Genomic DNA, 12,662 nt, shown 5'->3' on the forward strand with positions numbered 1-12,662 from the left:
ACTCTAAAACTTCTTATTACTCTTATGTACTGCTATAATATGCATAAATATTCTCACTTACTGTTATAATATGCATCAATAATCATACTAGAATTATATTGGTAATTTTGCAGATCCAATGCGTGGGCCACGGAAATTAGAGGTTGTGGAGATCAAGTCTAGGCAAATCACTATTTGCTGGGAGCCATTTGGATATAACGTTACGCGTTGCCATCGGTACAACCTCACAGTCCATTACCGTTACCAGGCTGGAGGACAAGAGCAAGTGAGAGAAGAAGTAAGCTGGGATACAGAAAGTTCACATCCACAGCACACCATTACTAATCTTTCACCATATACAAATGTCAGCATCAAATTAGTACTAATGAATCCCGAAGGACGAAAAGAAAGCCAAGAACTTGTCGTGCAAACTGATGAAGATGGTGAGTTTTTGTATTTACACATATATATACATCGTACATGCATCCTACCTGATGATCATCGTATCTTTCTATATGTTCTACTTTCACTATCTGTAACAAATTTTACACCACCTTCAACAGTTTCAGGGCAGTAAGGGATCTACTAAATGTATTATCATGGACTTTTACATAATCTGTAACATTATACATCATTTTATCGTTTCTTCACTAAGCTCGTAGTATGAGAGTTATAGAGTTATGTTCTGCCACATAAAAATTCCAGTATCAGTGTGAAAATAATCCAGGTGCTGGTCCACAGTATCTTCATGTAAGCTTTTCTGTTGAATGATATGCTCAACATCAAATACTTTTTCCTGATCTACAGTTTCCACCACTGAATGCCATTAGTTGCTTATCCAGTGTCTTTTTTATATATGTACATTACAATATATATATACTCCCTCTCCTTTGGTAATTCTTAGCTAAAGTGGGGTTTTCAGACCTCAGTCATTTACATAATTACTTAATTTATCAGTCTCTTTTTTGAAGTATGTGTAGCCGAGTTGGCAACTGAGTCTTCGTAATGCTGTAGTAACATTGCATGAATAGATTCTAACATCCTTCTAAATCCTATGTGATGTTATTGTGATTATGCACACCAAGAGTTTACACGAGTACTGGTAGCTATGGGACCAAAATGGGACTTACTTTTTTAATTAGTCATGCACCAGGAATCGGTTCCACCTTTACGGAACACATTGTACTAAGGTATATATAGCCCCTTGGTACCTTCTACAAGTGAGCCTGATGTTTTTTGGCTTTGCTTATACGAATCTTCAGTTGTCTACCCTTCAAAGGAACCTTAACAAGTGGCTGAGATTGCTTACAACAGATCTATTCTCACAGTTTTAACATCTGCAGTCTGACTAGAAGTAGTGTGTATTTTCTTCCAAATTAATGATGGATTTACTGCAAACATTTTGGAAAGATTTCTAGAAAAAAAAATCAGCAATGACAAGTTTCCCTTATAATAAATACTTGAAGAGTATCATTTAAAACTATTAAATCATTTAATATGTACTGTAATGGTTTTGTACAGTATTAATTTCTAATCAAAATATATGAGGGAATAAATTAAACAATTTAGGAATTTAGGTTGCTAATGCAACAGATTTTACCAAGCATAGCTAACATGAAAATTGTTTAATTAAAATTAATTTTGCTGTCATCTCCTTGTTTTTATTCAGTTCAATTGTAGGATGCAAAAGCAAAGGATCTTACTGATATATGTAACATTTCTGTATTTTCTTTAAAATTTACATAGTATTTGTTTATTCCTGGCCCTCCTGAACTTCACAGTATTCTAAGACATCTTAAAAGCCAGCATCAGTGGTTCAGAGAATACTTTTTTTTTAGTATTCTTTCCATAATATTAATCAGTTTTGAAATATCAAGACTGAAAATCTACGATTCTGTCTTTGCAATGTTTTTACAAATACTATAGAAAAAATACAGCTTTTTAGTATATTGTACACTTTCAGTAAAACATATGTATCTGTGTGTAACACAACAATGAAATATGGCCCAGATAATCACTGTGATCTTCAAATTGCATTATAATGTATGTTGCAAGGGCTATGTTCAGTTGAGCGTTCGATGTTTCCATGGATGAATATCCTACAGCCTCTCAAGGGAAGCTCTTTGAGTCTTTGACCTCCGTGATAGTGTAAATGCTCAGAGTTTGTGTCTTCAAGTACTTTTATAGAGTTATCACCATGTTTTGTCATACTTTTACCTTACTTGTGCTATATTTAATTTTTCTCCCTTTACATATATATTATTAGCCCTATTATTCCAAATAGAAAACTGTTTTCTCCTACTTTGAAGGAAGACTCTGTACCCAGACTTAGGATTTCACTAATGGCACAGTTTCACTGGTCCATGTAGGACCGGTAAGCAAATTCAGAAGCTCTCTGTGTCCTTTTCTTTTTGTCTAAGGAATTCCTACAAGGGACACTGTAGAGAGGTAGGGAGATTTGCTTATAAAGTCTCAATTTAAACTCCATTTAAACCATTTCACTCCTAGACCAACAACATGGAGGAACAGAAGAGGAAAAATACCCTATCAGACCTAGAAACAGGAAGGAGTCACCAGATGTTTATCTTGCAGGTCTTCTCTTCCTGTACTTTAGTTATATGGATGGAACTCAGAAAGGGGTCCAAGAAGTTGTTTCAACTGTTGTAGCAGTTGGTTTCCACCTTCTAGCATATGAAAAATATATTTTCTTACTGGACTTTCACATGCACATCAGGTGAAAGTGCTCACCCATCAGTGAGCTTTGTGATAGCCTAATGCTTCCTAGCAGTGTGTTTTTCAAAAATTTTCTTTTTACATTATGTTTCATATACTGTTTCAAAAACAGAATTTCAGATACATGTCCATGTGCTGTTAGCACACCCTCTTGGCTAAAAACTGTTTTGACATTGGCTCTAGGATAAGATAGTTGTAGAACAAATAGAAGAAAAAAGAAAAGAAGTAGATATCTAAGAGCAGCTGATGCATCCTTTATCGGACTCTTCTGATGTCCCTGTCTGTTCACCATTCATTCCTCTAAAGTAAGAATCTTTAAGAAAGATGAATGTCAGGTTTTCAGTTTGTCTGCATCACAACTTCCATGTGTTCACCATGTTTAAGGACATCAGGTCTATAGTCAGTGAGCATCCCCATTATGTGCAAAATGTGGCTCACCTTTCCAAGGCTGGCATTCTTAGTTCAGTAAGCTAAAGCTGCACCTTGTTATTTCAGTCTTTTCTTATTTTCATACATAAATGTTTGTATCTTTCAGTTCAGAACAGTAATGTCATTGATAAGTAGGTGTGACTATTCTTATTTACAAGAATTTATCCCTGAGACATCATCTAGTTTCTTATTCTGTAAGTTGAATTATTTCTTTCTTCATCAGTAGCGTTCTACTAGAAAAGTGCAATTCTCACTAACTCCTTTTTATACTGAAGTTGACACAAATTTCCTTAACAGCACTGTCTTGCAAAATAAATTATTCTTAGCTGAGTCTTTGCTTCTTTCTACCCTGGTCTCTGCTTCAATCTTTGGGAAATAATTGTGGGTGTAATTTTCTAACATATTATACGCAGTTGAGGTGTTTAACTTAGGGAGATGGGGAAGAAATGATTATATTTATATATACATATAATATATTAAACAAATTCCATGGAAGATTAACTGTATCTCAACAATTGCTACTTTGTGTCTCAACAAAATGGATGGATTGCTTTTATATTTGTTTCTCCATTTTTTATTCATTAGTTCCAAGTGCTGTACCACTTGAATCCATTCAAGGGAGTACCTTTGAAGAGAAGATTTTTCTTCAGTGGAGAGAGCCAGTGCAAACATATGGTGTCATTACTTTGTATGAGGTATCAAGCGTTTGGTCGTGTTTTTCCCTTCATATATCGTATTGATTTTTGGAAGTGCATAATTAGTATGTAATTGAAAGAAAATATTTTTCCCAGTTTCTGTGAAATAAGTACTCATTTTGAAGATAGTAGCACTTACAAAGTAATAAAATCAAATGTGTAATATTTGTGTAATATACTTCAAATCCCAAGAAAGGTATTGAGTTATCAACTTGAAGAAAACTGCTATATTTAGAGCCATATGTTATTCTATCTAGTAATGTGGAATTAATATTTAAGACTGAAAGACAGATTTTAGTAGATTTTTTTTTTAAGAGAAGGCATAACGCAGTGAAGACAGTCATCTTCACATTTAGGTGAGACTCATTACAAGAAGCCTATTGTAATAGAAACAGGCAGGCATAATTTTTAAAAAATCTGTGATTTTTAATGCAAATTCAACAAAATTATATGTTGTAGATGTCTAAAAATCACTGCTTTTCCCCACATGGAACCTCTGCCTGAATACCTTTTAGAAAAATTGACAAAAGACTGCAGAGATTAAGCTGTCAGACGGTAATCACTGTTAAGCCTCTTACCTGACCTTACTACAAAATTGGTATTGAAATGCTTTGTTTAAAAAAAAACAACACACCACCTAAATGAGATATGGTGTAAGAGAAAAGTTAAATTAAATGGTAACCTATTGATACTGTTTTGAAAACTATTTTATTATAAAAGGATAAAATGTTACGAAGAAGTATAGATTGATTTTTTTTATATATATAAAACTAACTACTTTCCAGCTTTTTTGCCAAATTGCCAAATTGCGAATCTGCATGGATCTGAATGCTTTGGTAAATATGATAATATTTTTATTGAGATTTGGCTTCAGATTCATAGAAACACACAGAAGCAAATCATCTGCTAATAAAAATGCATTCATGTCTTACTGTATTGGTGGAAAACTACATGCAGTGTATATGTGCAGCTCATTCTGAAATATATCTTTATAACTTCATCAGCTGTAATGAAAAAAATAGGTTAGCCTAAGTTTCAAAGGTATTCAGGACAGCAAGTCTTTGAACACCAAAAGAACCTAGCGTTCCAACAGCAAAGAGAATGTTGAAAATGTAATACTGGTATCTTCTGCTGTTTATCTTGCACTTCTAAGAGCAGGGTAGAGAGAGCTAAGCAATCTTTTAAAGTAGAAACTTTAATTTCATTAATTTCTAACTGAAAGGTATGAGCAAGACATATACATCCAAACCAGTTTTTGTTCTAAATGCCAGCTTGGTCCAGTGAGGTTGCTGAACATGAACAGATTAGGAAGGCCAGAACCCAACTAGAACTTCACTGGGCAAGGAGTGCAAAGAAGATCAAGAAAGGCTTATACAGGTACATCAACCATAAGGAAAGACGCTAAGAATGCATACTTTCCCCTAGTGAGCAACACAGGTAGCTGATAACAATGGACAAGGTGAAGGCTCAAGTACTTCAATTTTTTGCCACAGTCTTCACTGACAACTGCTCTTAACATAGCCCTCAAGCAGTTGGGTCAGAAGTTGAGGACTGAAGAAGCAAAGTCCCTCCTACTGTAAGTGAAGTTTAGGTTTGGGCCAGTTGAGGAACCTGAATGTTCATAAGTCTGTGTGTCCCAAGGAGATGCATCCCAGAGTCTTGAGGGAATTGGATGACATAGTCACCTGGCCACTCTCAATGATATTTGAAAAGTCATGGCAATCAGGTGAAGTCCCTGGTGAGTGGAAAAAAGGCAGTGTCGTGCCTATTTTTAAGAAGGATAGAAAGAACAATCCAGGGTACTATCAACTTGTAGCCTCTTTTTTGTGCCAGTGAAGATCATAGAATGGATTCTTCTGAAAGCTGTGCTAAGGCACGTGGAAGAGAAGGAGGTAATACAAGATAAATAGCATGGCTTCACACAGTGCAAGTCCTGCTTGACCAATCTAGTGACCTTCTATGATGGCTTAACTGCATCAGTGGAAAAAGGAAGAGCCACTGGTATCATTTGGACTTGAGTTTGGCCTTTGACATGTGCACGTATAACTTCCTTCTCTCTAAATTTGAGAGATATGGATTTGATGAATAGACTGTTCAATGGATGAGGAGCTGGTTGCAAGATCATACTCAGGGAGTAGTGATCGGGGAATCAATGTTCAGATGAAGATCAGTAATGAGTTGTTTCTCTCAGGGGTCAGCACTGGGACTTTTTAATTTCTTCATCAGTGACATCAATACTAAGATTGAGTGTGCCCTCAGCAAGTTTGTGGATGGCACCAAACTGTGTGAGACTACATAGGCTCAAGTTGTGGGCCTAGGAAAATCTCATAGGTTCAACAAAGCCTAGTGCAGAATGTTGCACCTGAGTCATGGCAACTCCTGCTATCAATATAAGCTCAGGGACAAAAGGGTTGAGCACAGCCTTGCCATAAAGGACTTGGAGGTGGTGGTTGATGGCAAGCTGGACATGAGCCACAATGTACCCTGACAGCCCAAAAAGTCAACTGTATGCAGGGCTTCACCAGAACAAGCATGGCCAGCATGTCGAGGGAGGTGATTCATGCCTCTAGTCTGCACTGGAGACATCACACCTAGAGTACTGCATCAAGATCTAGAGTCCTTAGTACAGGAGAGACATGGATTTGGAGTACATCCAGAGGTAGGGCGCAGAAATGATCCAAGATGTGGAACACCTCCCTACGAGGACAGTCTGAGAGAGCTGAGGCTGTTCAGCCTGGAGAAGAGAAGGCTGTGGATAGCAGCCTTTCAATATCTAAAGGGAAGCTATAAAAAAGAAGGGGACAGACTCATTAGCAGGGTCTGTTGTGATTCGAGGGAAACAAGGGAACATGGTTACCAGGGAAAATGGTTACAAGTGAAACAAGAGAGATTTAAACTGCATAAAAGAAAGATGATTTTTGTGATAAGGATGGCAAGGTACTGGAACGGGTTGCCGAGAGAGGTGGTGGATGCCCTGTCCTTGGAAACATTTGAGGTCAGGCTGAACCAAGCTCTGAGCAGCCTGACCTATCTGTAAGTGTCCATGTTCATTGCAGGGGAGTTGGACAAGATGCCCTTTAAAGGTCTCTTCCAACTCAACTGATTCTATGATTCTATGAGCACTCTCCAAGGAAGGATATGGGACATTTCAGCCTGGAGATAATAACAATTGGAGAATCCCTTGAGCTGAAAGGCCTGCAAAGCAGTGAGTCAGCTCAAGAGTTGCAGTAAGGAGTGAATGCACCTTCCCATCACCTGTCACCTGTCACAGGGTGATACACAACCTAAAGTGAAAGGACTACGCAACCTGTAGTGCCAAAGGAAAAGCAAGCACAAGATAACTGGGTACTTTAGCTGAGAGTTGAAGACATTCAGTTTGTCTGAGATGGAAGCTTTGCTCATACCTAAGAACGAGGTTGCCCTTTCTTAGGCATCCTCTTCAGCTGGTGGCCATTTTTTAAAGGGTCATTCCGAAGACTGCAGCATGAGATGCTTTCTTTATGTGTTAGTATTTTAAAATGTGGGTAATGTAATTATGACTTTAAACTCCTGAACAAAGAATTTACATTTACCAGAATGCTAACAAATACTGTAGAAACCACTGTGGACTTTGCTTATAAGTAGGAGTGAAACAAAGAAGCAATGCAAATTCATTTAACCAGCCAAAGCACCTTTTTTTATTGTGTTCCTCCTGATGCCAGGAAGAACTTAATTATAGAATATTAGCTACTTACCTGTCCAGTAATTAATTGCTATACCAAAAAAAAAAAAAAAAATTACAAAAATGTAATATGGCAAATCTTAAAGATGTATAATGTCAACACTTACATGCTTTTAAATATTTTTTTGTGTTCATCTTCTTAATCAGAACTATGTGTAATAATGTACTGTGTAATAATTACAACAAAAAAGAATGTTGGTTATTATTTTGTTATATAAAGTGCTGGAATTCATATAAGAATGGAACTTTATAAGTAAAAAGGAGAAATTAATAATTTTTATTTTTTAATATATTTCTATTTTTTAAGTTCTCATTATGATATGTGGAAATTAGTAATTAATATAAAAAATCTGGATCAAGTTTTGCTGTGAACTTGTATTAACGTTTCTAATGAAAACTGGAAATACTGCTTGAGTCAAAGAAGGAACTGAGGATACAGTATACATTTTGCACATATTACTTAGCGTTTTATCTCTCTTCTCCTCCAAAGGAGAATCTGACCTAGGTACAATATGATAACCTGAAAATTTCCAAATTAGCAATTACAATATCTAAGCTTTAGACTAAAATATAAGCTCTACCAGCTTTCTGAAAAATTTGCCTTAAGCTGCCCTTATCATCTTCTAAGGATAATCTTATTCAGAGCAAAGTGTAATTGCAGTCAAATCAGTTAGAAGTAGGAGGCACTTTTTGCATTATTTGTTTATGTGCTTTTACTCTGTTGTTTTGTTTTTGTTATTGTTGCTGATCAAAACCAACTGTAAGACAGGTTCAAAAAATGACATTGTTAAAGGCAGCACCTTAAAGGAATTAATGTAAGCCTGAACCCATCCTTTAGAGTTGTAATCTAGCTTGTCTCTAAGTCTCCATATCTATAAAAGTAATAACTCATACCAGTTATAGCTAAGTTTCTCTGTCCCTTCATGGGATTCAGGATTTGAAGAGAATAAGAGAGTAAGATAGCTTATCATAAAATGTCTGACAGCACATACATCAGAAGGGTTTACTGGATAAAAATGCAATCTTTGTCCATCTGCTCAAGACAGTTTATAACTTTCTTATTCTTTTGCAGATCACCTACAAAGCAGTCAGCTCCTTTGACCCAGAAATAGATTTATCCAATCAAAGTGGACGAGTCTCAAAGCTAGGAAATGAAACACACTATCTCTTTTTTGGACTGTATCCCGGCACTACCTACTCTTTTACCATCAGGGCCAGCACAGCTAAAGGCTTTGGACCTCCAATCACAAATCAGTTCACCACTAAAATATCAGGTATTTAATGAAAAAATATAATTGTTTACATTTAATAATGGCATAGTCAATTTTTTTTTTTTGCTACTTATCTCTTCTTTAGGAATTTACTAGCAGCAAATTGAAAGTAAAATAAGCCTTCATCCCTGAAGATGTCAAAATGACATACGTTAGTATACCTGAAAAGCTTCCCAAGTGCTTAAATAGAAGCTAGTAGTTTGAAATTCCTATTCATGGCTATAACTTACCACCCAAAATACCCAATGAATTATGTGCCTACAGTCAGTGCCAGCTACTGTTACAACATTTAGCATAGGGTTTTTTGGACATGAGGATGAGGGCTCCATTCAGAGCTTATTCAGCCTTGACATGATTCCAAATTAGTACAGTAACTGTGCTGGAAAATCTCTTTAATGAGCCATGAACAATTTAGAGTAGAGCAGATACACTGTATGTCCAGTGCTCAGTTAGAAAGTGCTGCTGACAGCCAGCCAGCATACATTCCTAGTAGGCGTGTGAACTGAAGTGGGTATGAAACCGTATTAGACAAGAACATCAGGAGTTGTTGTTTCCAGATAAGAGCAGCATGACTCTGTCACTTCTACAGATCCATGAACAATACTTTAAAGCCCTCCCAGAGGCAGAGGAACGCTTAATTTCTCCAAACGATGGGATACAATACTATTAAATCCTAAAATCCTTATGTAAATCAATGACAAAATGTTTTGCAAAGTTAAAATTTAACTAAATTTAAATCTTCACTTACCTACAGTCTTCCTGGGAATTAAATTGAGAGTTGGACCTTGATAATGTTTACACAAAATTGCCTTACCTATTTGTGTCAAATTTGCTTTTCAGAAAAGATAAGGGAAAGCATGTGGATATGAAATCTTCTTTCTTTTTTATTCTCTTTCTGTATATTTTTCCCTGCATCAATCCTTTTCTGTCCTCACAAGTATTAATCAGAAATAAAGCAATTCCTTTTTATCACAGGAAAGGGCAGTTAATTTGAGGTGGAAATTATTGCTAATTGAGGTTACTAGAGGAAAAAAAAAAAAAAAAAAGACTGGTAATTTTCAAGTTGGAAAATTATTCTTGGAAGAATATCTAACAGTAATTAATGCTGATCTGTAAAGATGGGATCATTCTCCCTCTTCTCACATTGAGCAAAATGTTTCTGTCAGAAATGAATTTCTAACATAGGAAGTCTTGATAGGACTTAGTATGATAGAATCGGGCCTTACTAGAATGAGGTAAGAAGGAAGCTGCTGAGAATAGAATGTGTTTGGGAATAGTGCTATGGCTTAAATTGTTCTCTTTTAAATTCGATATGTTACCAACAAAAACTCATTTGTCTGAGTGAACATTAAAGCCATGCTTTGAAATGAGACAAAGCTCCAAAAGAGCCATCTAGTGAAGTTTTGCAAGCTGTCTTCTCTGCGCCCAACTCTCTTAGTATTTCATCTTATTTACTGTGCTAACAGGATATGTTTAAAATTTGTCCTGAGGTCAAAGCGAATCTCTTGGTGTATTTCTGTAAAATACAAGCAGAATACATTTCATAGTATCATAGAAGAACTGCAACTGAAATTTAAGCTGTTGAGTATCATTTTTTGCAATGTTATTGGCCTGTGGTCTTACCTGTAAGGCTTTGAGGCTTTTGATGTGTCTATATTGTGAAAAGATGTCAAATGAAAGTGCTGAACATTTATAAAAAAAGGTTTCAAAGTACATTTTAGAACAGATGACCTGGTAACTATGCATTCTGACCAATTTTTAAACAGATCTTGTATTTTAATTTGTCTGACTCTAGACTGCATTTTCATAGCTTTGATTTTCTGTCTTAAGTTGATGAGTAGTACTATTCTGTACTGTAAGTATTTGCCGTGTTTCATTCTACAGTGGTGTGATAGGCATTGATGGATGAAGTGATCTGTATGTAAATATGCACTACTAAAAGGAGAGCTAGTAGCCATGCCTGCTGTCAAAATTGATGGGCATGTTGTATTAGAAGACTGTTTTTTGTTGCATATAACTTTGTGAAAAGTCAGCTGGGGAGGCTGAATTTTTTTATGCTGCCTTTGTTACCCAGAAGAATTTCATCCATTTTAGGACGACAAGCTGCTTCTTTGTTTGTGGGCAGTGTGGGGGAGGAAGAATCCTTATCTAGATAGAACAAAAGGGGGAAAATAGGTAATGTCCAGGTATCTGTGGAAAGGAGACAAAGTAGCCAGGTTCAAAGGTAAGAGTGGGAGAACCGTAGCTCGTAGCCTGGACAGGATTACAGTTTTGGTGGAGAGAGACTAAGGTTAGTAAACATTGCTTGTAGGGACCTAAGAGTCACAACTCAGTAAGACTGCAAGACTTGTTAAGATGCATGCAGGAGACCAAGGGCAAGAAATGACACTGATAGTGTTTTGGAAATGTTTACACAGCTTTCAGATTCACACTTACTCTGTGATTCCCTCACTTTTGGGATAGCCAACTTGAGAACGGGGTATGATTTGGATAAATCCTATGTGTATAAAACTACAAAACTGAAATCAGTGAAAACTGATTTCAGGGGGCTGGAACTAGGTAATTTTAAGGTCCCTTGTTATTCAATGAAATTGTCTGCATGTTGAGCACACTGTATTCTGAAAAACTTCTTCAGTGTGGTACACAAAGTGTCCAGCATCTGAAATATTTAGCAAAATGAATTCAGATGCTAAATAAGTCTTCAACGATGAGGATAATTAGCTGTTGGAAGAACTTAGAGCTAAATAAAAGATCTTCGCCACCCCAAAAAAATGTATTTTCTGTTATAAGCTGGAATTAGTTTGGGGAAGTTCATTGTCTTGCATCATTCCTGTGGTTGAAAAAGTTCACTGCAGTGATTGCTGTTTGCTTCTGTAGCCTTTTAAGTCTGTAGAAGTGTATCATCATTAATAGCTGGACAATAAGTATGTGATAGACTGCTAAACAAACAATTAACTGAGCAGCCTTCCATTAGTTATAGTGGTAAAAACACAACTAGATAAGAGCATTGGAAGAAAAGCAATAGCAGTAGAAGATTGTAACTGAGGAATCATTTGTAATTGTTTAATGGAGACACAGTTTGCAAAAGTGCCATTGAGTGTATGATAAGCTCTCATGATGATAATCCTGTTTCATTATCATGAATGATATCTGTGGTGGACAGTAGATAGGCCCATGACAGCCACAGCACAAATGACAAGTTCCAGAAGCATATCCAACTATTGCTGATACACTGAGAAAGCTGGATTCACATTTTCAAAAAATGTAGTCACTTTTGCATATATCTACAGTTTGTAGATGCTCTTCTTTAAATAAAATGTATATATATTCATTTCCAACTTATGTACTCTCAGTACTTTCTGAAAACTTAGCTGTATTAGGAGCTGTTGGCTCTAGTAATTCTCAGTGAGCTAGGATTTTTTATTTTTATTTTTTTTACTGAATTTACTTAAAAATTGTCTAATACTTCTACTATAACTGAAAGCATATTAGAGCTTTATACAGTCTTTATATTGCCAGAAGTCTTTAGGATTACGTATTCAAATAAAGATATGGATCCTGAAAGAAGAAATACAGGAATAATGATTATTTTGCTTCTTTTCCTTTCTTATTCTAGCACCCTCTATGCCACCATATGAACTTGAGACACCTTTGAATCAAACTGACAGCACTGTGACAGTCTTACTGAAACCTGCACAGAGCAGAGGCGCTCCTGTCAGGTAATGGGGGAAAAGGCTTTATAAAATTAAAACCAAATTGATTAATTTCTTGAACGTGTTTTCTGGGGATTTTCTACACAGCAGTCAGTGTCTAAATTCATGTCTGTATTAGCTC

At 36.2% G+C, this 12,662-nt stretch overlaps 1 protein-coding gene across 12 annotated transcripts in view; it reads left to right on the forward strand.

Moving 5' to 3' along the window:
- Positions 1-12,662, forward strand: part of PTPRM (protein tyrosine phosphatase receptor type M) — a 451,289-nt gene that overhangs the window by 241,899 nt on the left and 196,728 nt on the right. For all 12 annotated transcript variants that reach the window (XM_042839780.1, XM_042839781.1, XM_042839783.1 and 9 more), the window contains 4 exons: positions 114-422; positions 3,727-3,836; positions 8,630-8,831; positions 12,445-12,547. In XM_042839780.1, the coding sequence (XP_042695714.1) occupies positions 114-422; positions 3,727-3,836; positions 8,630-8,831; positions 12,445-12,547 (724 nt within the window). The remainder of the gene's footprint in view (positions 1-113; positions 423-3,726; positions 3,837-8,629; positions 8,832-12,444; positions 12,548-12,662) is intronic.

This window comes from Centrocercus urophasianus, unplaced genomic scaffold (assembly GCF_019232065.1).
Source record: "Centrocercus urophasianus isolate 14NV4802_14NV808 unplaced genomic scaffold, USGS_Curo_1.0 seq_11, whole genome shotgun sequence".
Taxonomy (NCBI): Eukaryota; Metazoa; Chordata; class Aves; order Galliformes; family Phasianidae; genus Centrocercus; species Centrocercus urophasianus.